Source organism: Mus caroli, chromosome 17 (assembly GCF_900094665.2).
Source record: "Mus caroli chromosome 17, CAROLI_EIJ_v1.1, whole genome shotgun sequence".
In the NCBI taxonomy this organism is placed as follows: Eukaryota; Metazoa; Chordata; class Mammalia; order Rodentia; family Muridae; genus Mus; species Mus caroli.
The window spans coordinates 42,373,196-42,397,763 of record NC_034586.1 but is presented as its reverse complement, the minus strand read 5'-3'; the positions used below and the strand labels follow the sequence as shown (position 1 = coordinate 42,397,763).

Sequence of the window (24,568 nt, the reverse complement as noted above, 5' to 3'; positions counted from 1 at the left end):
ACACCAGTTCTTTCTTGGTTGAAGAGCGAATTACAGAATTAGGGAAAGGAAAGAGGCTGTGGGATGGATGTACAGATGGGATGCACAGATGTATGGATGTGAGTATCACTCCAGCTGTGCACTGGACTCCAGAGTAATGCAATTTCCATCTTTTCTCAGCCTGAGCCAGGCCTAGCACCACGTGCCACACATCCATAACCCCAGTATGCGGGAGGCCAAGGCAGGTGTGCACGTATGAACGAGGTCAGCCCGGTCTACACAGAAAGCTCCAAAGCCAGCTTGCACTACAGCAGGAGACACTCTAGGGTTCTCTAAACAAGGACCACGAAGGAACATAGGTGAAGAAAGCCAAGACCATGCTGGAGGCGGGGTTGATGGCATTGGGGATGTCAGAAAAGACCATCTGACGCTCCTGCCAGAGACAGACAGCCTCTAGGGATGCTTTGGCTAGGTCCCTATCTGCAGCCGTGCTCACATCCTTCTGGGTGGATGGGACAAGGACTTATAGTTAGTGTCAGCCTGGATCTGCAAAGTGAAGCCGTTAACCAGACGCCCTGAGCACCAGGCCATCAAAGGATGAGCTGTGTCTCCCCTTCAGCCTGAGCCTGTGGCTTGCCGAGAGACACACAGCTAGCCAGTGACCGGTTCCCAACTGCAGATGCTGATCTAGGAACCTTCCCACCCGCAGTCCTTCTGTAGCAATGTGGCAGAGTCACACCGTGGGTGGGCAGGACACCAGCAAAGACAGTGCAAGGAAGTCCCTGGTAACTCTGGAAGACAAGTGAGGCCTACAACCCAACAGGGGTGGCTTTCTTAAGGGCACAGAAGGGGAACAAACAAAAGCAAGCTTATACTCCCAAGGAAACATAATCTGTGATTATAAATATTTCATGGGCAAAGAAAGTACCGGCTGTGGGCATGGTGGGGGTTGGGGGTAAGCTACAAATTAGATCTCCCTTTGCAAAGTGATAGGACGGCTGGAAGGGCAACCAGGCCGGGGCTATTCTGGGCAGTGTGCTCCAGGGCCCTGCGTCACAGGCACTAGCCTGTGTTGAAACCACAGGCTTCTAGTGGTCAGCACAGAACACCTTGGGAGGAGCGCTTAAGTCCATAAGAGACCAGAGGGGACAACTCGGATAAGAGTCACTCAGAGGACAGTGGTGAGCTTCAGCAGCCGGGAGGCAGGGGAGGGGGCTGAGGGGGCACAGCAGAGCAGCCAGCACCCTGAAAACACACAGCAGGGCAGAGGGAGGGGAGGGGAGTGGAGTGGAGGGGCCAACCCCCTCTAAGCAAACGGCCAGAGAAGCTGCCCTGTGAAGGGCAAAGGTCCAGGGGAAAGCAGGTTGTGTCAGGCTGAGGACAATCGCTGCTTTCCTTTGCCCCAAGACAGAGGCCTCATCCACCCACCCCCCCCCCCCCCCCCCCCCCCCCCCCCCCCCCCCCCCCCCCCACCCCCGCCAGTCTACCTTCCTGAAGCTGCAGAGACAGCAGGGAATTAAGAGTCCACTAAGCCCCAGCACCAAACCTGTAAACACGCCAGCCAGCAAATCAGCCATGTGTTGGTGAGAGCTCTGCTACAGCTAGTCCATCCCCAGAGCCCACTACTGCAGCCACACTGCACCAGGCCTTGCAGAGGGCCACAGTAGGGGGGGACGCAGGTATGTTCCCCAAATACCCAGGATCCCTTGAAGCAAACTCAGCCAGAGGGGACCTGGGAGCTGGACCAACATGCACTGAAGACATAAGTTTCTACCTCCTAGTATTCAGGCTGGTAGCTCCCACCTCCGCCCTCCAAGGTCTGCCCTGAGGCCTAGATAATCAAAATGGCAGCCTGTAGGATCACAGCTGATAGGAGTCAAGAAAGAGGCTCCAGCAACAGTAAAAATGACAGATGGGGATGCTAGGGAGAAAGACAGAAACCTGGCCTGAGATCCAGGTTTCCCACATGGCCTCTGAAACTGTTCTCAGTGGCAATGGGACCAGTACTTAAAGTACCCAAGGACTGTGAGAAGCACTAAGTATATGCACATACCTGGGTCTCTCCACAGCACACTGCTGCCATAACTTAAGACTATATACAACGACCTGTCTAGCGCCTCAGAGAACAGCAGCTGCTTACCCACCAACTACCCTTTCTCTCGGGTCCTCAGGCCAAGAGCACCCCAAGCTCCCAAGTTCTGCATGGCTGAGTCCAGGAACCCCAGACTCCTCTTTGGCCTCCTCCATATTAGCCTCCTGCCAATCCCATTTCTTCAAGCACTGACGTCTGAGTGTGCCAAGTCCGTGGTGGCATCTTGCAGTACTGCAGTCTGTCCTCTTCAAACCCTCAAGTTAAAGTCAACCCACCTCCCCGCCTCTTCCCTAAATACCCATCATCTGCATCCTAACGCCTTTGGGTAAGATAAGCCTCCTTCCCTGGGCTTTGCAACCAGGAGTAAATGGAGGTCAACTCCCCTCCTGACTTGGTATAGCAGGAGCTCAAGTGGTCCCAAAGGCTCACAGGTTAAAGGTCCTGGTACTTACTCCAGGCCTATACACACATGCTCTGTACTCCCTAGCAAATTCCCACTCCTTTAAAGGGACATGAGTGCACAGTTCATTAATTATTCACAGATATACTCATGCAACTGCTAAGTCTAACAACACACTCCCAGTGGTCAGAAGGCTCCCTCTTGTCCCTTCCCAGTTCACACTGCACCCAGCCCCTTAAGTAATCCTCATTTGGGCTTCTGTCACATGGCCTATTTAGACTGCAGCTGAGGGAACCCTTTCTCTGGGACAGCACTAACCCAAAGGTCTAAGCCTTCATCATAAGCCCTTGTTGGAGAGGAATTTATTGGGCTCCTTTGTAACACTGTAAGTGCCACACCTGCTTCCTCTCACCTTTGCTCTCCTGGAGCAGGCACGTGCACAATCACAATACAAGAAACAGCCAATCCTGAGCGACTCCTGCGGCCAGGGCCTGCTTTGGCTTCACAGGCACTGGCTCTTTTAATCTTTGTATCAGTGGCACCAAATGTTCATCATCATCATCATATATCATGTGGAGATACCGAGGCTCAGAAAGATAAACCAACTTGCCCAATGTCCTAAGGTGTTAAAGAAGGCTGGCGCTGTGACTCACACCCAGGCAGCCTGATCATAAGCTGCTCTTAATTTATATATATATCTCTTTCATTTCATGTGTAGGCATGCTCTGCCAGCATGTATCTGTGCAGCACATGCAGGCAGTATCCGCAGAGGCCGGAAGGGGGCATCGACCCATCAGAACTGGTGTTACAGAAGGCTGTGAGCCACCAGATGGGTGCTGGGAATGGAACCTGGTCTTGTAAAGAGCAGCCATTGTTCTTAAACACCAAGCCATCTCTCTAACCTCATAGTATCTTCAACAAATGGCTTTGTGAGTTGATGAGATTCTATTAAAGAAATAAGGGAGATCAACAAGGCCCAAGGCTGTCAGATATACGAGAAGCCCAGGCCATGCCTGGAGTCTGGGAAGGACGCCAGCATTCAACTGCTTTAGTCACCCACCTCACGACCACAGCTCAGACAGCATTGGAAGAAAACATACATTAAAACATTTATTCTGCTCCACGACACTGTCACCAGTGTGGCAGGAATGGCTGCTCAGCCCAGAGCCGCTCTGCTCACACAAAGTTCTGAGCGATGGCCAGGACCTTGGAATATTCTCCTTCCCTTCTGCGAAGGCTGGTCGGGATGGGTATTTTAATTCGAGTCCCCACAGGGTTGCCATTGTCCTCAATGAGGACCACGTTGTTGGAGTCAAACTTTGGGGTCATTCGGGAGCCGGGCATGCGGTGTCCCACGATGAGTGCTTTCTTCTTCTGCCCCCTGATGGCTAGCAGGATCTGGTCGCCCACCTTGCCCACCCCACTCTTGTTATAGACGTGGATGCACCGGGGTGGCCGATGGTATGGGGTGTTGCCCAGGGCGCTGTTGTCCACTACTCGGACCCGAGTCATCTTCTGGATGGCACTGAGGCTCCCAGAGGTGCTGATGGGAGAGAAAAAATAAGTCTGACAGAGATCTCTCTGGGCCCCGGAGAGGGCAGGAAGGTGCATGTGGGCTACATGCATATTCATACATGCATATACATACATGCATATGCAATACATGTACACACTGAGCAGAGTGACCCAGGAGCCAAAACAAAAAGTCAGGGGTTGTGAAGTCTAACTACCCACTTCCTTATAATGGAGAGCTTCTAAGATGGTTTGCTGACAAATACCTGTAATCCTAGCACGTGAGAGGCTGAGGCAGGAGGATCACAGGCTTGAGGCCAATCTGTGTTACTCTCTCAGAAAACCAAGGGCTTCTGTTGGTGTCAAGACTCCAATCTTTCTGTGACAGGAAACTTGATGGCATACGTCATCTCCAGCCTTTGCTTTCTGAAAGTCGAGGGCTAAAGGCAGCTCCACAGGCTGCCTCGCCCGGCCAATCCTGCAGAACCTGCTTCTCCAGGTCCTGCTTCCCTGTTCTCAGAGTCTGGGAACCTGGAGACGCTATTCTGAGGGAGCCCTGACACAACATGGCAGAGACTAGAAACTGTCAAGATGACAACCTTTAACACGAGCAAGGGGGCTTCGTCGTGTGCTTTTTTGAGATGGGTCTTCTACCTTGCCAAAGTCCTGAGACCGAGCCTCCAAACATGGGGAATGGGAGTACATCTTGTGGCACCACCACCCTCCAAACCCGTTCCTCTTCAGAAACAGAAAAGTATCAGGAGCAGATCCAGTCTTGCCACCATGGCAACTCCACCACCCGGTAGAGTGATGTTCTCTAGCACGGTCCCAGGGCCTCCCTCTTCCCAGCATGCCTATCCCCATGGCTTCCTGCTAGCGGCTCCACCTCCAGGCCATGCCTCTGCTTTGTTGAGCCTTGACTTTCCACTGCATAGCTCTCTTCAACCCGTGCTCCTCGCACCGCAAACTCAGGAGGTCCCAACTGACCTCCTGCCCGGCTCTGCCAGCCACTCCAGTCCTGCAGCTTCTCCAAGAACGCCCTCGGGGCCTGGGCAGGCTGGACTCACTTCCCTTCTAGGTACCCTCACATTCCTCCCTATCGGCTCTACTCAGACACATGCATGTGATGGTAAGAGGACAACGGACAGGCGCTGGTACTGTCCCTCCACCACTAAGGATGGAACTCAGTCAGGTCACCAGGCCTGGTGGCCGCCACCATCACAGCTGAGCTGCTTTCCCCACGCCTATCACTTCTTCTTAGAATAAGTTTGTTTCTGAGAGAGGCCTGCCTTGAGAACTCTTCTCCACGAGAAGCAATTTTCATTCATCTCTGCAGGGTGAAGTAAGAAAAGGTAAATGGGGTCTCAAAGGGAGGGCACTGAGGCTGGGGTGGGGCTACCTTGGCTTGGTAAGGAAGCACAGACCGACAACAATCATGCAATGTTCTCATTAAAGGTTAAATTTGCTGGGCTTCGTGGTCCAAGAATGCAATCCTGGCTACATAGAAGGCTGAGGCAGGAAGATGGCAGGTTCCTGGGTCATGTGGGCTCCAGGGTGAGATCAAAGTCAGCTTGGGAAACTTAGTGAGATTTTGTCTCAAAATTACAAGTAACACAGACGGCTGATAGCATCCGCCTGTAATCCCGGTGCCCAAGAAGCAGAAGTGGGAAGAGGCTAGCCTGGTCTACATGGAAATGTCTAAGCTTGCTATAGCTGTACAGTAAAACTCTATTGTATATAGCAAACGAAGACAACAAAAATCAAAATAAAAATGTAAGACAAGGGTTGGAAACCATGGATTTCAGTCCACAGTCATGAAAAAAAAAATAAATTCACTCTTAAAAGAGTTTGGGGTCAGCAAGATGGTGGAGCAGATGAAGATGCTTGCGACCAAGCTCCAAACCTGAGCCTCATCACACTGTGGCGAGAACCAACTTCTGCAAGTTGTCCTCTGACTTCCATGTGTGTACCAGTACCAGGACACGTGCATGCCCACACACACACACACACACACACACCAGCAGCAGCAGTGACAGGCTCCGAGCAGCGCTCTCTAAGGAACTGGCAGGGACTGGAAACGAACAGATTCCACCACAGGCCACTCTTTCCTCCCATCTGCCCAAATCCGTTCCCCATGCTAACCCCACCAGCTCTCTGAGTTCCCTCTTCCATTCTAGTCACCACAGGATTGGGCCAGAGAGGCAGGCTTACCCGGGAACACTTCTTAAGACCAAGATGTTACATATTACTTACCTGAAGCAGCGCTGGCTGAATGCTCTGCTGACATGGGCAAAAGAGCCCCAAAGCCCAGTAAGGGCAGCCATGGGATCCCAAGATGGCAAACCTGCAGGAAAGGGGACAGAGGCTGTTTGCTCTGGGGACCTGTGTGGGAGAAGACACTGTAGCACAGGTCCTTTAGTCACTAACTCGGAATCTTGGTGCTTGAAAGATACACGGATGATTAGACAGAACTCCAGCTCCCAGTTCTGCTGAGTCACACTCCCCGCAGGTCAGCTGTAACAGACCAGCATGGAGAACACCCACCGCCCTCACCTTCCCCAGGCAGCAGAAAACACGGGGCCATCAGCATAACTAAGTTAGCCACAACTTCCCAAGAGGGCCACAAAATTGAATGCCATTTCCCTTCTTGACCCCGGCGCCTTCTGAACGCGTACCATTCAGCACCCAGGAAGAAAGCAGATTAGCCAAGCCTGGAGGCACAGGTCTGTAATCCCGACTATTCTGAGTTGGAGGATCCACATTCCACACCTGGCCGGACTAGAGAGTGAGCTCATGTATTAAAAACGATTAAACCGCCGGGCGGTGGTGGTGCACGCCTTTAATCCCAGCACTCCGGAGACAGAGGCAGGCGAATCTCTGAGTTTGAGGTCAGCCTGGTCTACAGGGTGAGTTCCAGGACAGCCAGGGCTACACAGAGAAACCCTGTCTCAAAAAACCAAAAAAAAAAAAAGAAAAACAAAAAAACCCAAAACTATTAAACCAGCCCATACCCAGAATCCCAGCTTGTAAAAGGCCGAGGCTGGAGAGTGAAGAGCTCAAGACCTGGTGAGTTCCAGGCCAGCCTGGGCTACACGAGACCCTGACTCAAAGAAATTAGTAAAGACAAAACAGAACATGGAGCTGGAGAGATGGCTCAGTGGTAAGGGCACTAGCTGTCCTTGCAGAGGACCTTCTGGTCTCCTTGGGCACCAGGTACATATGTAGGTAAACACTAGTGTGCATAAAACAAAAATCATTTCTTAAAGGGTTGGGAATATAGCTCAGTGGAAGGGTGCTAGCACACACCCTGGGTTCAGCCCCTAGTGCTGAAGTGGGGTGAAAATGTTGCCGATCTGAGCTGCTTCCTAAGCTGCCGGTCACGTATCACCCTTCCCCCAAATATGAATGCCAGGACACCTGTAGAGCCCAAGGTCGGCAAAGTAGGGCCAAAGCCACCCTTGCCAAGGCACTGACCAAAGTCTATATTTGGGTGAGTCTCCCCCACAGCATGGAAAAACATCCACAGACAGGAAAGACAGCTACAGCATCTACGAGTCAGGAGTCCAACTCATGGAACTTGGCTCTGTTGCTTTCTAGCACAAGCTTACACTATACAAACACACACACACACACACACACACACACACACACACACACACACACGCTGAAAGGTCCTGCAGGGCATGAAGCATGGTGAGGGATACCACCCAGGCGGGGATCCCAGGTGTCAGCAGGCCAGCTCTTCCATCCAGGTGCCTAGCAGCAGAGGGCACCGCTGGAGAACCCCGCAGAGCCATGCCTGTGCACTGGAGTATTTGCACACAGCTTTGCTTAGTGAGGCTTCAAGGCACCACAGATAAGACTATTTAATAAAGGTGGCGGGAGAATTCACCACTCACTTCCACATGGGAACATTCCACAAATGCCAGTCACTTGGTGCCTCTGCACATCCCAGCACCTCAGTGTTCTCCTCAGAACACCTGTGAAGTGCTGTGCTACTCTACAATCAGAAAACAACCTGACGAATACAGCAGCCAACCCGGGCAATCGGAGCGCTGGACAGATGAGCCCAGCTTTACTAAGGTCCTGTGCAAGTCCCCAGGCATGAGCGACGCAGAGGACACAGCCCAGGCTGCGTACCCACTGCATACCTATCAGCTCTCTTCTTCCCGTCTCATTTCATAGAAGAGGAAACTGAGGTACAGAGACTTTTAGTGATCTCCATTGAGCCCCACAACGAGCCTTAGGACCTCTGCACCCCCAGGCTTTGAGTTGTCGGATGCCTCTGCTTTTTGAACCTTTGCTGAGGCAGTTATATCATGCCACATACTAGGCTAAATGCTGTGCACTGGCATCTCATTTAACTCACAAACACTACTGTGCAGTGTATACCATTACTGACCTCTCCCCCCCTTTCTCTCTCTCTCTCTCTCTCTCTCTCTCTCTCTCTCTCTCTCTCTCACACACACACACACACACACAGCCACCAGAGGATAAGTTGACCAAGGTGACACAGGGGTGGGTGACAATTTGAGCCACAGTAACCAGCTTCCTGAACCGTCGCCACACTTACTCAAACGAAAGTAAACATGGCAGCCGTAAATATTATTTCTCCACAACTCTTAACAAACTCTAGTTCCATCAAGAACACTGGCATTTTCCAGGTGTGGCACACGCCCCCAGTACTCAGGAAGCCCAGGCAGAGTTTGAGGCCGGCCTGGTGTACATATCAAGTTCCAGGACAGCCAGGGAACCACAGATAGACCTCAAAAACCAAAACAACACTGACATTACCTGTTCACTTGGATCATAGGTGCCTCACTGCCTGCTGAAGGGCTTGAAATACCAGGTGAGGAGGCCCCCTTTCAGTCTGACCTAAGGTTCAGCTGTGTACTGTGCTGGGAATCTACCCAGTACCTTGACTGTGTCTGGAGAGCACTCAGTGACTTCCCAGCCCCCATCTAAGATCTAAAGACAATCTGTGGTACAGGGAGCAAAAGGACTCATGCTCTATGTATAACTAAAAGAGGGTACAACCCACCACATCTCTGATGGGCAGCCAGGTTGTGCCTCAAACCCCAACCAAGAGGTGCCCTCCAATGCCAGCAGGCCCTCAGGCCCACTCCCAGACGAAAGCGACTCCCTGGCAATTCAAGATGACTCGAACGCAGGCCACATTCTTGATCCTGGGGTCACAGGAACTTCACCTCTGCACTGGGCTCTTAGACTCCTTGCAACTTACTACCCCAAATTCAGAAATGTAGGACACCTCAAATGGCCAAGGTACTAGGAAGGCAGAACTTTGTGCCCACCCTTGAGCACAGGGGCCATTCCTACAGAGAAGTCTTCAACTTTTTTTGTGTGACAGGGTTTCTCTATGTAGCCTTGAGTATCCTAGAACTCACAGAGATCAGGCCGACCTGTCTCTGCCTCTGAGCACTGGGATTAAAGGTGTGTGTCACCACTGCTTAGCTTCAAGTTTCTAAGGAAAAAGTCCATGATCACTTTCAGTTTCTAAGGTATCTGGTACTGACTGTGACCTCTGACCTCAACCACAGCAGACTTAGCAGTGAAGAGACAACAGTATGCACTGCTGTGACCTGAAGGCACAGTCGCAGACACTCACCTGCTTCTCCCACACTGGGAAAAGATCTCAGGTCCCAAAAAACAGTAGGAGAGCAGTAAATAAGTTAGGTGCCCCCCATACACACTGATGCGACACAGGGACTTCATAGGGAACCAACCCCTCTAAGGGTCCCCTGGAGCCAAGCTGGTGCTAGTGGTTGGGGAAGCCTCTGCTTTGTCTGCAAGGCCCTGGAAGTATGACCCAGTGTAGTGTGAACACTTCCCATCACTAAATAACTGCTTCGGATGGGGAGGGGTGTGCTATGGGACAGCAAGGGACTTCAGAGAAACTCTTAACAGGCCTTTGTGTTATCTGCTAGCAAGAGTTCATCCTGTAGACAGGCTCTGAGGCTTGGAAGACCCTGGCACACAGAATGCTGTCTCTTTCTAAGCCTTGTTTGCCCAGATGGTCCTCAGTATTTCTTCTATGACACTCCTTTAGATAGAGCCAGGTTACTGTGCGGAGGTGGCCTTTCCTGTGACTTCCTGGTCAACTCGGAGTATTATCTTCCCATTTCAGAGTGTGACTCAAAGGGCAGGGTAGAGATGATCTCATCCATGAGAAGCATGCCCCTTTCCCATTTGGTTAAATTTCATTCTACTGCAGAAACACAGAGAGCAGGGATTTCACAGTGCAAGGTGTGCACTAGGCTCGTCCATACCCGTACCACTGGGATGCATGCTCCATGGGGCAGAGACCACTACCTGCCCTGCTTAGTTAGTGCTCTAGGGTAGAGAGCAGCTATTGACACATGGCTACAGCTAAGGGACTGTCAAATAGAGCCCAGAGTGCCCATGTGTCCGTGTGTGTGTGCTGACTTCTTTCTCTTTCTCTCTCGTTTTTTTCAAGATAGGGTTTCTCTGTGTAGACTTGACTGTCCTGGAACCTGCTCTGTAGAAGACAAGGCTGGCCTCGAACTCAGAGACCCCCCTGCCTCTGTCTCCTGAGTGTTGGTATTAAGGGCGTGGGCCACCACGCCTGGCTTGACATTTCATGCATCCAGGCTTCTGATGTCTTAGCGAAGTAGTTTTCAACCTATGGGTCATGACCTCTCTGGGGTCAAATGATGTTTTTCATAGGGGTGCCTAAGACCATGAGAAGACACAGATATTTACATTACAATTCATAGCAGTAGCAAAACTACAGTTATGGAGTAGCAATATAAATAATTTTATGGTTGGGGGGCGGTCACCACAATATGAGGGTCCCAGCATTAGGGAAGTTGAGAATCACTGCTTTAGAGGGTTCTTTTTTGTTAGGTCCAGTGGATTTTTGCTACTTTTCATACCTACGGCTAGAAGAACAATCAAGGAAGCACCTACACTTGGTATGCTTTGGGGGGGTGGGTGGGGAGCACCGTTACCTGCGGATATTTATTTATTTATCATGTGTACATCATGTAGAGGGCAACTGTGGAGTCAGAGCTCTCCTTCCACCTTTACTGGTTCTGGGGAGCAGACTCAGGTTCTCACACTTGTGTGTAAGAATGTTGCTAAGAATGTTGCTGCCTAGCTGAGCCATCTTTTGCAGGTATCACTTGGGTTTTGAATTTCAGTTACAAAGTAACCAGCAAAATGTCTCGCTATACAATTCAGCAGTACAAGGAGCATCACAGACCTATACATTGTTTCCAAGCCAGGCCGGCTGGGCACACACCGTCTATCCCCGCACTCTGGAGCAAGGATGCAGAGGAGAGTCACCTTTAGCCTGGGAATTCTAAACCAGCTTCATTTTACAGAGTGAGACCCTGTCTCCAAAATCAAACAAATACATCAAATTAACAGCAAAAAGCAAAGGCCTGGCCACTTTGAAGACCACCATCCTCCCATACGAACCCTTCCCTTCATTTTGACCCAACAAATACTCCTATTGGTTGCTTAAACACTTGTTATTGTTCCCCCTCCCTCATTCTCTTTCAGTTTATTTTGTGTATATAGTTTAATCTCACACAAGTCTAACATGTTGCAATTCTCAAAGTATCCTCGCCAGAGCACCGTCTTTGATGATTTCATTCCTTTGGAGCCATTGGAAACAGAAAAACAAAGACCAGGTACTTGCCTGAAGGAGGCTGGCTCAGCCAGGACTTGCATCATTTTGCAGGTGTAGAAATGAAATCGGAAATGGTACTACTGCTTGTCACTCCACCAAGGCTATAAGGCAACCGAGTCCAGACCAGAGCTCAAACTTGCTCCTACTCCAGTATACTCTGTAGGGCAGGGCTATGGTTCAAAGGCAGTTCTACCCACTAAAAACTCCACCAAAACCAAGTACAAGTTCAAAGCAGCCTGGGCTACAAGAGACTGTCAAAAAGCAAAGAAAACAAACAGCAAGGCCTGGCGTGGTGGTGCACACCTTTAATCCCAGCACTTGGGAGGCAGAGGCAGGCAGATTTCTGAGTTCAAGGCCAGCCTGGAATACAGAGTGAGTTCCAGGACAGCCAGGGATACAGCCAGGGCTACCCAGAGAAACCCTGTCTCAATAAGAAAGAAAGAAAGAAAGAAAGAAAGAAAGAAAGAAAGAAAGAAAGAAAGAAAGAAAGAAAGAAAGGAAGGAAGAAGAAAGGAAGAAAGGAAGAAGAAAGGAAGAAAGGAAGAAAGGAAGAAAGGAAGAAAGGAAGAAAGGAAGAAAGAAAACAGCAAACCAACCAAGGTCGGTGTGGTGGGTCATTCCTATAATAACAGCATTTGGGAGGCAGAGGCAAGTGGCTCTATGTGAGTTCAAGACCAGCCTGATCTACATATCGAATTCCAGGCTAGCCAGGCTTACATAGTAAGATCCTGTCAATAATAATAATAATAATAATAATAATAATAATAATACCACAGCCAGCACAGCCCCAGGCGAAGCTGAGGCCGGTTTGCCTCACCTGCCCGGGGTGAGCTCCCTTTAACGACATGAAGACCGGTTTCTACCTCAGCTGCCACCGAACTTTTCTCAACTTGGTGTACAGTTTATATCTTATGTTTAACGTAACGACGGCAGTGGCAAGGATCCAGGAATAAGATGTCAGGGAGCCTGAGGAATGCAGGACAGCAAGGTTAGAACCGGAGAGGAAATGCTACTGGCAGGACTCATCTCTCAGCGCCAGCCTCTCCTCTATGAGAAGTCTGTGACCTTTAAATCACGTCTCCAGGTCTCAGTGAATCGTGGACAAACAGGGGTCATCGGGAAGAGTAAGGCCACTTCGGTATCAAAGTGCTTTAGCTTCGTTTAGGAGAGAGACCACTCGGGTCGGTCGGGGAATCCTCTGGTTTACAGAGTAAAACAGCTGGTTTCCCATGCTCGGGGCAGGAAGAGAGGTCTCACTCCTCCATCACATGGCTCCCCCTCCTCCCTAGAAAATCACACAATCCTCCAAGTCTTCTCTCGGCTTAGAAGAGACACAGGAAAGTGTTTCCTGACCTTCTGAGGACATACACGATTTTTAAGAGTGTTTTGACAGGGGAACTCCCTCCCTATTTCCCTACTGACACCTCCTCTGGGCCCGCACATTTTGTGACCCAGAACAACACTGTGAGCCCTGAATCACAGTCCTTTCTTGAACACTGACTATAATTGTCAGCATACCTATAAAATTATACCAGATAAACTGAAGTGGGTGGGGTGATGCACACATTTAATCCCAGCACTTTGGAGGCAGAAGCAGAAGGACCTTGGGTCTCACATGAACAGACAAACCCAAAAATACAGGCTTCTTGAGGCCTTCCCAAGCTCCCATAGAACCAAGTAATATAAACAATGGGAAAATACATTTGGTCGTCCACATGAGACAGTGGACATCACTGTCCACAACAGAGGAGCAGATCAAGACAATCTTTAAAGGATTTTTGCGTTAATCCCAGCATTCGGGAGGCAGAGGTAGGTGAATCTCTGAGTTTGAGGCCAATCTGGTCTACAGAGTGAGTTCCAGAACAGCCAGAGGTACACAGAGAAACCCTGTCTCAGAAAACAAAAAACAAACAAAAAAACAAGAACAAAACAAAACACAGAAAAATCAAACAAATAAATGTAGTTTTTAGTGAAAAAGAATCTTCTATATAATGTTTTATATAAAACAGGTTATCCATTTTACCCACAGGGCTTGGATGTGTCTTTCCTGTGGGACTTTTACATAATTGTATTAATTTAGGTGTGTATTGATAGAAAACTAGCATGAACCATACTCCCTGGAACAATAAAATTCACTTTGAGGCCAAACAGCACTGATAACAGCACTGATAATAGAAGATGGAGGGCCTGATAAGCTGATTTGGGGACTTCTGGGGATCACTGGAAGATGTTTCTGGAATTCTACTATTCTAAAAAAAAATAATAAAGTGGGAGTCTGAGCCTCTGGGCTCCTGAACCCATTTCTCAAGTGGCACGCTGTTATAGGATATATGCCACAGTTAGATGCCCAGAATCCTGGATGATGCAAAAGTCCATAATCTTGGTTTTGGAACGCTTTGTGCCACCACAGGTGTGCCACTAATACCACCAGCCCATCAAAACCTGTTTCCTCAATACAGCTTCTCAGACCCAGACATACAGTCCCCTGCCACTAAGCAGCCTACAGTGACAGTCCCAGGCAGTCTACCTACAGCGGCAGACGCTGCTCCATCTTGTTTCCCTTACCACCACCAAAATCCTCAAGGTTGGGGAATTTGTATGTTTGGTTTGATTTGTTGAGACTTGGTGTCAGGCAATCTCTAGCTGGTCTTACACAGCCAAAGCAGCTTAAGGATGGCCCTGAACAGCTACCTACATCTACGATTACCGGCAAGCCCCACTGATGGCCAATTCCAATGTGCTCATTACTAATACTACCAACTGCATCTTCAGAGGATTTAACTGACTAAAAACTCAAGCTGAGGAAAGCGAGAGGTATACAAGAGATCAATACTTTCCCAAACTTTTCTACAACACACAGAAACAGTAGAAGACACCTAATACACCCCCATGCCCTTGTGTCCCAAGACAGAACACCTACTGTAGACACACACACACACACACACACACACACGATGGCCATGATCTACTAAACTGATTTCCAAGCCACTCATGGAAGTGTCTGAAAGACACTTCAACAGACCAAATCTTAGAGCTGCAAACCCCCAGCTACAAAACGAGCAGCTGAATAGTCACATACAGCAGACACACTGACCAGGATGGTAGTGTCCAATCGTGATGCAAGACCCTCCCTGGGTGCCACCATTTCCCATGTAATCCAAGGTGATCCAGTCTCAGCTCTAGGGACCATTACACAGTCAGTTCCTCATCTAAGTCTCAGCGTGTAAAGCTCACTTACTGCGTACAGCGGGAAGCAGTATTTCCTCTGTCCCCTTTAAAACCTCGAAATTTAACAGGTGGTATCTGTCGTGTCTTTGTATTCGAGATGTGTGGTGACATACAGAAAAGGGGCGTTCCGCCTCTCCATCTCTCCAGTCTTAACCCCACCCCCCACTAGGAAAGGTCTTTGGTGAACTGAGAATACAGGGAATCCCCGGGGCAAAAGGAGTCATTCAGCCTGACAGAAGCGAAAGCAAGGACTCCCTCTTTACACCACAGAAGTTTCTAGCAAACTCATCTCCAGGCCTAGCAAGAGAGAGAAGCAGATAAAACTGCAGGAGACGCGTCAAAGCAACAGGCCTAGCCACTTAACCCAGGCTAGATCGCAGCCCCCATTCCCCGAGGCTCTACATCCCGAACCTGGATAAGCAGATGGGCGCATCGGGGACGCGTGGGAGGCGCGGACCCCGAAGCCTTTGGCAAAAAGAAGGCGAGAGGGTCCAGATCTGAGGCCTCGCGAAAGGTGAGCACCCTTCTCACTTGACTCTGGGTTTCCAGTATGGCCTGTCCTCACCCCTCCCCGACAGCGCTTCCCCTATTGCAGAGAAGAAACCGGGAGAAGCAGCGCGAGAGGTGCGAGGTGTCCCCCTGAGCCCCCACCGTACCGCGTTAACAGCCTGGGAATCTCCCGCCACGGACCCCAGCTTGGCAAGACCCCGCCCCGCACGCTGCGCCTGCGCGCCAGGGGTGCTCCGTGAGTGCGCGCGCACTTTCTACGTGTGCGGCGTGGGGGCGGGTCCTACGGGAGCCCCGCCCTCGGGCCCCCCTCCCTCCTTCTGCTCCCCCTCCCCCACGCGCTGCCGCGGCCGCCGCAGGAGCCCAGAGCTCTAGCCGCCCGGCGACTCCCCCTCCCCCTCCCCAGCCCCGCCCCGCCCGGAGCCGGGGCTCCCGAGTCGGAGCCGAGTCTGCGCCTAGGGGTGAGTACGCGGACCCCTCCCCAGCACCCCTTACTTGGCTCATAGGATCTCACCACCACCCCAAGGAAGGAAAAAAAAGAAAGCACCCGGACTCAGCTGCGCGTCCCCTCCCTTCCACCTCCTGCGGGACCCAGAGGTGCCCGGGCCCCACGGGACCCAACGGAGGCACGCTTTGTCCCCAAACCCGCACCGTCCCTGCCAGATGTGAGTCCTCCCACCCCTGTCGGGGCTCCAGATGTGCGCCGTCCTCTACCCCCGCCCCGCCGGAATATTCCAAGGCGTGGGACCCCTGCGTCCCGGCCCTCGAGTGCCACTCTAGTTCCACCTGCTCCGTCCAGGTGTGCGGCCCCTGCGCGGCCCTGCTCCGGTCCCAGCTGCTCCCCAGCCGCCGGCGCCGCTGAAGGGGAACCACCCGCCTCCGCCCCCGAGTTTTGCATTCTAGGGTCGCCAAGTCCGATGCCCTCGGTCTCTCTCTCTCTCTCTCTCTCTCTCTCTCTCTCTCTCTCTCTCTCTCTCTCTCTCTCTTTTAATTCGTTTTCTTGTTGCTGGGGACGAAGCCGGCCTCAAGCAAGGGGTTCAGGCTTGGGCAAAGGGCAGGGTTCGAGGTGTTAGCACCAGACGGGTAGCTGCCCCAGCCCTGGTGGGGACTGATCTGCGGGCTGGAGAGGGCGGCCGGCCCGGGGAGCATGTCCTCTCCTGCGCCCCACACAGAGCAGTTCATTCATGAGCCGCCCGGGCCTGCGTTGGAGGGTGCGGTGGGGAGAAGATTCAGACGCGAATCCGGAGTAGGCAAAGGCCCTATTGAGGGGGAGGGGGCGCGCTTTGTCCCTCCCGGCCGTCCTGACCGCCTGGTGCGGACTGTCCCAAAGCTTGTCGTTGTGTTGCTCAGAAAAAGCAAGGATGCCCGGGAAGTGGGGAAGAGAGGTCAGAGGGGCTGGCTGCCCTTGGAGCTTTGTGCTGCCACCCGCCTTGGTCCCCTGATCGGAAGTCTGGCGGCCCGTTGCTCAGAGGGGCTTGGGGCTCTGCTCCCTACCCAGTACCACTCCCTGACCCTGAACCTCCTCCCGGTCTGCAGTAGTCTGGGGTGAATGAGATTGTATCCAACGCCTCCTGAAGAGGGGCCCACAGCCCTCTGCCTTCCAGATATAAGAGAGAAGGGGAAGGGGAGTGGCTGCCAGGCTCAGGTGGTGGCTATGCTGGCAGCACCTTTGTCCTCCCGGGTACCAGAGGGTCTACGTCCTGGCATGTACCAGGTAGCACATGCTGGGGCCTGCTGTTGAAGTCTTGGCCAGAGAGTGAGCGAGTAGGTGGGTGGGGATGTTTTGAGGCAGAAGATAAGTCGTGAAGAACCCCTTTTTGGCATCGGTACAAATTCCTTCCAAGTACAGCAGAGTAACAGAAAGCCGGGTTCAAATCCCAGCTCCGCTGTTCTTTGAGCTGTGCGACCTTGGCAAGTTACTTAACCCATCTGAACCTCCATGTCTATCTAAAAGTGTGATTTAGTTACTGCCACCTCCTTCCGAGGCGCATCTTTGGGATCCAATAGTTTAATGCAGGTAAATAGCCTGGCGCTCTGCCTGACAGTTGATCGATTATAATGGGTTCACATCTCTGAACTTCCTGACCTATCAGTTTCCTCTGGAGTCCCACCCCACCTACTGCAGGTGGATGGGGGTACATTCTGGGACTTGGTGACAGAGTCCCTAATATAGAGGGAGCTCCCCCTCCACTGAGGAGTTCTATTCCTTTCGTGCTTTATTTTGGTCTTAACCAGTCTTCCTCCACTAAAGCAACCTCTTGGAGTCTATATCATATTAATAACAGCGGTTTTTGTGTTTTATGTTGTTTGAGATTGGGATGTCATTAAGCCCAGATTGGCGGTGAACTCCTAATCTTCCTGCCTCCGTCTTCCAGGTGCATGCTTGCCTTCAACAGCTGGGCCTTTCTTGTGGTGGTTTGTGTTTGTTTGTTTGCTTGCTTGCTTGCTTGTTTTACGAGCTGTGAATTAGAGTTGTGGTGGTTTGTGTTGTGTTGTGTTGTTTTGTTTTGTTTTTAATTTTATTAAATCTTTCAAGCAGCCGCAGGGTTGAGTTGTCTCCATTTTATAGGTGAAGGCCCTGAGCTGGTTAAGCACCCTTTCCAGACTAAAAGCCAAGTGTGCTTCATCTTAGGGCTCTTGGTCCTCTTCCCCTGCCTTAGGGCTTGAACCCACAAACCCCACACTTGAGTCAGGAATCAGCTCCATGCAAGACGAAAGGCAAACCTGTAGATTTAAGGCATGGCGTTCCTCAGAGCTGGTCTGACAGCCCTCTGAGCCTGCTAGTGGAGGAGCCCTATTGGCAGGAGCAGCGAAATGCCTCGGCCCATCTCTGGATCTGTCACAGACTGCTGTGTGACCTTCCTCAAGTTATTTGCCTTCTCTGTGTGTCAGTGGCCTGTTGGGGTTGTGAGGGGTGGCAAATAGCAACATTTGCAGGGTGCTTAATGGAGTAATGCCGGGGACGGAATAAAAGCAAGACAGGCAGGTGTGGTGGAACACTTATTTGTGTCTTGACTTGGAGTCAAGCCTAGGAGGCTATATCGCTAAATCCTGAAAAGATGGGGGAGGGAGCCACCTATGGATACAATGATATACCTTTGCCTTTCTCTGAGTTCCACCAAAGCCAAGCAAAACCTTTGGTATTTGTTACAGATTGGAAGACCGATGCCCGGATGGCATACTAAGAGTTAATTTAATGTTCACTGGCTTTGTAAGAACCTGAAGAAGCCCTAAACTCTACAAGGAAAACAAACAAAAATAACTTCTAACCTATAACACAGTTTTTATTAGTGAAATGACAACCTTGATTTGGTTAAGCTAAAATTCGCCCCCCATCCCTATACAATACCAACTTCAGTATCCAACTAGAGAAATGGGCTCACAGCTGGCTGGGTATGTCTAGGTTGGGAGAACCTTCACCTGCTACTCCTATCCTTTAGCTCCCCAGTGCTAGGCTGGATTTGAAAGCAGCTGCCCTGAATGACACAACCCAGCAACCCCACCCCTACAGTTAAGTCAGCCTGTCAACCAGCAAAGCCACCAGCCCAACTCCACCTCTTACCTACCCCGTGACCTTGCCTGGCTCCACTCCCTTCTCTGGTCCCTAGTTCCTTCCTGTGGATGGGTGATCTGGGTGTGCCTTGCTCACCTCGGGTGCAGGGGAGGATCTGTGTGTTCGATCCTGGGGAACTCTCGCCCACAGTAACAGAGCCACATCTTGTAGAAGCTCCCAGAGTGTCCCATCTTCCTTCAGAGTAGGGAAGACGGAAACAGGAGGATGTCATTGAAGGAGTTTGGACAAGGGGTGGGAACAGGCACTGAAGTACCTGGAGTTCAGAGAAGTCAGGACTGGAGATATAGCATGGTTGATAACATGCTTACTTAACATACATGAAGCCCTAGGTTGGATTTCCAGCACTTGGGAAGTAGAGACAGAAATTGAAGGTCATCCACAACTTCATAACAAGAGTAAAGCCAGTCTGCAATATATGAGACCTTGTCTCCAAGAAAATAAAAAGGTGGAGGTGCAGGGGAGAGAAGGGCTAATCGGGGTCTCCCTCCCTAAAATACCTATGCCCATCCTTAACCAGTCCTGGAGCCTGTGTGTCTGTGTGTCTTGTGTCTTAATTTATACACCGAGACACAGACAGACAGACACACACACACACTCCTCCATTCAGAGGCCACAAGTCCCTTTAGTTCTGCACACTATCATGTAGTAATCTAGCATCCTGTGCAGACAAGATCCACATATGACCACATTTACATACCTGAACATATGTCAGCACTGGACTGCTCTTGTATTCACTAGCCCAAGAACAAATAATAAGCATTTTATTTATGAAACATCAATATCTGCAGAGGATCGTAATTCGGAGATCAGCCTAGGCTACATAAAGAGACCTTGGTGAGAGACAGAGACAGTGCCCCCTCCCCCCACTGTGGCTACATTGTTACCTCTCTGGGAGAGAGCCATTCTGGTGTTTCTTTGTTACAGATTGGAAGAGTGAGGCTGGGCTACACCTTCATCTGTTCTAGGCCTATCAGCAAAGTACTGTTGTGTTCAGAGAAGGGTCCCAGCTTAGGTAGAAGTTGACTTAGGTTTGAATTCCAGCTTCTATCATTTTATTGGCAGTGAGACCTTGTGGGAAAGTACTTAGCCTTTCTGGGCCCAGTACTCACATCTTCAAATGACAGGATGTTTGAGGATTAAATGTAGTCATCTATGTTATTCTTTGTTTTAAAAGATTTAGTATTTATTTTATGTGTAGTAGTGTTTTGCCTGCGCATGTCTGTGTACCATGTGGGTGCAATACCAGCAGAGGCCAGAAGAGGGTGTCAGTTCTGGAGCTGGAGTTCACAGTTGTTAGCAGCCCTGTGGGCACTGGGAATTGAATCCTTGTCTTCAAGAGAAGCCAGTGCTGTCATCTTAAAACAATGGACACTAGATAACTAGTACTTGCTACAGTGATTAAACTCATGTGGTTTTTTGTTTGTTTGTTTGTTTGTGTTTTTGGTTTTTTGAGACAGGGTTTCTCTGTGTAGCCCTGGCTGTCCTGGAACTCACTTTGTAGACCAGGCTGGCCTTGAACTCAGAAATCCGCCTGCCGCTGCCTCCCGAGTGCTAGGATTAAAGGCGTGCATCACCACTGCCGGGCTCAACTCATGTGTTTTCAAAGGCAGCTTTGGGCCAGAAAAAGGAGTTATTCTCTGCTCTGCTCTGAAGCAAGCTTTGCAAAGACTCCTTTAGACCAAGAGAAACAGACAAACAATGCCCACGTCCTCGCAGAGCGCTCCTGGCTCCTGCCCTGAGTGATTGGATGTTTGAATGGGAAGAGGGGACCCCAGAGGTGCTAGGTCACCCTAGGGGGCTAAGGGACAGACAGTTGTTTCCAACCTGCTAGTTATCTCTTCTAGGTTTGTTGTTCTCTCTCTTTGTCTGGTTGCCTTTCTTCCCTAGGGGCCCTACCCCAGGCAGACTGTCCATGTTGTCAGCAGAAGGGGCCCCCAGGGCCCCAGAGTAGGGCCGGTGGGAGCTGTGCTGCTGTGGTAGCTGTCTCTGCTGCAGCAACACTTCTTCAGCCCGGGAACCTCCCCAGGGCCCTGCTCAGCTTTGTCCCCAAGCCCTTCCAGAGCCCAGGGCTCCAACTGGCTTCCCCTTCCCTCCTCTCCTGCCCTTCATCCACTCAGGGCACAAAGGCTGTGGCAGGGCACCAGGCAGGCACTGGGCAAGACAGTAGTACAGTGGTTGCTGGGGGCCTTTAGAGGCCTCGCCCACTCTTCCCTCTCTTTTGCCAATGGAAAAGCTGGCTGGAGGGCACAGCATTCCCAGCCTGCTCTGCTCCGTGGACAGAAGCATGGCATTCTGGGAGTTGTAGTCCTTACACCCCTCTGTTTTCCCCCTATACAGCTAGTTGGAGAGAAGGGAGGAGAGCTGGGCTGGAAATGTGATGGAGAGAAGCAGGTATGGCAAGGGCCAGCGTGGTGACACAGACTCTGACGTTTGGTTCGTTTACCTGCCTTCTAGCATAGTACTCTGCTCCGAGGACACAGGAGCAGCTCTGATGCTGAACATCTGTTTAGAAGGTGGTTATGTGGAGGAGGTTAACAGAATTAAAACCTCTAAGCGCATTTGATCATTCCGGTTCTCTTTTCGTATTTTCCGCTTGAACTTAGCCAAAAGGCAGAGAAGTACCTGCTCCCTTTTAATTCTTCTTTCATTTATTATAGTCACAGAGATTGAGTTTAGGGCTTCTTCTGAGAAGATCAGAATGTTGGCTCTGGACTCTTATTCTCTGGCATAGAGACAAATCTATACCCATCATTTTAAAATCTATTTCCATTGCTTTATATGTATGAGTGTTTTGTCTGCATACATACATACATGTGTGCACCACATGCATGCCTGGTGCCTGCAGAGATCAGAAGAAGGCATTGTATCCCCTGGAATTGAAATTATGATGGCCATGAGTCTCCATGTGGGTGCTAGGAACCCAACCCAAGACCCCTGGAAGAACAGCAAAGCTCTTAACCGCTGAATCCTCTCTTCAGTGTCCACCCCTCCTCATTTCTGGGGCTTAAAAGAGATTCTCTCTAAGATGCTAAGATGGGGGTGATGCTGGGGTTAGGGTCAGGCTGTGCTGCCCTAACCTAGGGTAGAGTCATAGCCAGAGGGCCGTGATATAAATCCATGTGACACACTCGTGTGTCTCTAGGCTCCTATTTCTCATGAGCAATGCCACCCACTGAGGCAGCTGGTCAACCCTCCCTGTACCCACCTTGCCAGGCCAGGGTGGGTAGGGGATGAGCCCAGCTGACTGAGTTGCCCTCTGCCCAGGAGGACCATGCGGCAGTAGCAGCCATGCTGCCGTTCTTGCTGGCCACACTGGGCACCGCGGCCCTCAACAGCAGCAACCCAAAGGACTACTGCTACAGTGCCCGGATCCGCAGCACTGTCCTGCAGGGCCTGCCCTTTGGGGGCGTCCCCACCGTGCTGGCTCTGGACTTCATGTGCTTTCTTGTGAGTGACCTTGTACTGTCCCCCACCCTTGACACCCGGGCCCAGGACATCCCCTGCAGATATCCTCCACCTCTCTCCCAGACCCAACCAAGAAAACGGGATTGCCGCTTTCCAACTCCTGTCCCTTTCTCCAAGCCAGGGTGCTTCCTTTTAAGTTAAGGTTCTGACCCCTGGCTGTAGACAGCTGTTCCACTTGCCTCCCCCTTTGCCCTCAGGCCCTGCTGTTCTTATTCTCTATCCTCCGGAAGGTGGCCTGGGACTACGGGCGGCTGGCCTTGGTGACAGATGCAGACAGGTAAGAAAGAGCCCGAGCCTGTCTCCCTCTGCTCGGTACACAAACATCACACTCCACGTTGCCTTTGGGAGACGCCAGCCTTCCTCCGTCCCCTCTGTTGGGGGATGGACAGGGACTAGTAGACCCTGGGCCAACACGGGATGGTGTGAGGACCTTTAGTTGGGCCTCTGTCCCACACCGGTCCCCCAGGCCTCTCATCTGCTGCACCTAACCCTTTCTGTTCTCTGTCCCCAGGCTTCGCCGGCAGGAGAGGGAGCGAGTGGAACAGGAATAGTATGTGGGGCATCAGCCCCCTCATCCACACTAAACCTGCTTTCCTTTTTTCTTCTTTTTCACGCTTCTCTCTTCTCTTCACGCCAGTTGCTGGGTTTTCTCTTTTGCAGTTCTCTCCTCTGCAGGCTCATGCATCAGATTAACGCAGGCGGTGGTGCTTTGCAGAGCAGGGGGCACCTCAACTTGTCTCTGCCTGATCCTGGTTCAGTTCCTCCTCTTAGGCTCCCTGCCTAAGAAAATCCCCTCTGTGTGTACCCCTGCATGCTCAGCCTTCACTGGCAGGGGTGAGGGACCTCCCTCTGGGAACTCCCTAGACAACCCCCAGCACAGTGATGCAGAGACAAGATCGGGTGTCACCAACAGCTTCCTAGCCCCTAACAGCTAGTTCTTCATATTTCAGTCTTTCTTGCTCCGTCTGGAGGCCTGGACTGGGCCTTGCCCAAAGAGCGCTCCCCCGCCCCCCCCCCCCGCCCCCAATTTGTGGCCTTTTTGACTCCTTGTGGTCTCTGTCTATAGGACTGGAATTGGAGCCGTGACAGCTAATGGCTTGGGGCAATAGAGGGGAGGGTCCTGCCCGAGAGATATCTTCCAGTCTTGCCACCCCTATGGGTTCTTCTGGTCCCCGTGCCCCCCCACCCCTTCTTTTCCCTTTTGCTTTAGGGGTAAAACAGTTTCTGTTGCCCACCTCCTGCTCCCCCTGCTGGTCATCTTTGGAACTGCAGGGACCTCTAACATTTTGCTTCCACCTCTATTCTGGGCAGTGATGAAGACACCCTCTCAATTAAGGCCCACTCACCAGTGATCCCTAAAGCAGGCGTGTTCGAGTGAGGCGTGGGCAGGGGGAGATCACTCTTGCTTCAGCCTCTGCGCTTTCTGTGCCTTCTTTAGCCCCTCTGGGTGTTCATAGCTGGCCCTCTGAGGCCCACACGCCCCCTCTCACCTGCCTCTGCTGTCTTCCCCACCCCCCAGTGTGGCATCAGCTATGCATGGGGACAGTCACGACCGGTATGAGCGTCTCACCTCCGTCTCCAGCTCCGTCGACTTTGACCAAAGGGACAATGTGAGTGTCCTCCTTTCGATTTCCTTGGGTACACAGCCATAAGGTCAGGGACACTAGTATGGACTTCTCAGCATAGGGAGTGACATGCTAGCTATAATGAGCCTCGAAGGTCTGTGCAATAAAACTTAGACACCATTTATTAAAGCTCTCCTTTTCTTTGAATGTGGTTTTAGAAATTATAATAAGCCTTGAGGGTATATGCAGTAAGACTTAGACACCACCATGTTACACAGAGTTTGCAGGCTGGTGTCCATGCACACAGGGACATGCTGCCTTGCTGGGGGTTAATGCTGACCACAGCAGTCCCCAGACCTCTTTCCATCAGATCAGGTGCACAGAAGTTTCCTGCCTGGTCCCAGGCAGGATGCTAATCCTCACACCCTGAGGTGGCCCTGGTCAGCCCCGTTTGGGCTGGGGCTCCTGAAGCAGCCTTAGCAGAGATGCCTGTTAGCTTTCTGAGACTCCCAGAGTATGTGACAAGGTACCCCTGCCAGACAGAGGTGTCTGATGGCCCCCAGGCTTGAAT

At 51.3% G+C, this 24,568-nt stretch overlaps 2 protein-coding genes across 7 annotated transcripts in view; one reads left to right on the top strand and one right to left on the bottom strand.

Annotated features, from left to right (window-relative positions):
• Nucleotides 1–3,555: 3,555 nt before the first annotated feature.
• Mrpl14 (mitochondrial ribosomal protein L14) lies at nt 3,556–16,245 on the bottom strand. 3 transcript variants are annotated; one of them, XM_021149949.2, is made up of 3 exons: nt 16,180–16,245; nt 6,237–6,327; nt 3,556–4,014 (listed from the first exon to the last, which is right to left on the bottom strand). In XM_021149949.2, exons 2-3 carry the CDS (start codon nt 6,305–6,307, stop codon nt 3,648–3,650), a joined length of 438 nt encoding a protein of 145 aa, XP_021005608.1. In that variant the 5' UTR covers nt 6,308–6,327; nt 16,180–16,245; the 3' UTR covers nt 3,556–3,647. The 3 variants fall into 3 exon arrangements, with proteins under 3 accessions (XP_021005608.1, XP_021005609.1, XP_021005610.1); XM_021149950.2 differs by lacking the exon at nt 16,180–16,245 and adding an exon at nt 15,543–15,636; XM_021149951.2 differs by lacking the exon at nt 16,180–16,245 and adding an exon at nt 6,659–6,681.
• The window catches only part of Tmem63b (transmembrane protein 63B), a 26,518-nt gene continuing 17,690 nt past the window's right edge, over nt 15,741–24,568 (top strand). Inside the window, exons 1-5 of one of the 4 annotated variants that reach the window (XM_021149947.1) lie at nt 15,741–15,854; nt 22,232–22,414; nt 22,630–22,709; nt 22,944–22,982; nt 23,952–24,042. In XM_021149947.1, the coding sequence (XP_021005606.1) occupies nt 22,256–22,414; nt 22,630–22,709; nt 22,944–22,982; nt 23,952–24,042 (369 nt within the window). In that variant the 5' untranslated portion in view covers nt 15,741–15,854; nt 22,232–22,255. The other 3 variants (XM_021149948.2, XM_029471106.1, XM_029471107.1) reach the window with 3 other exon arrangements.

Bases quoted from the DNA above. Each gene is read 5' to 3' on its own strand.
- Mrpl14 (XM_021149949.2), bottom strand. From the start codon at position 6,307: ATGGCTGCCCTTACTGGGCTTTGGGGCTCTTTTGCCCATGTCAGCAGA. The intron at 4,015-6,236 runs GTAAGTAATATG...CTCTCCCATCAG, and splicing joins TTCAGCCAGCGCTGCTTCAG to CACCTCTGGGAGCCTCAGTG.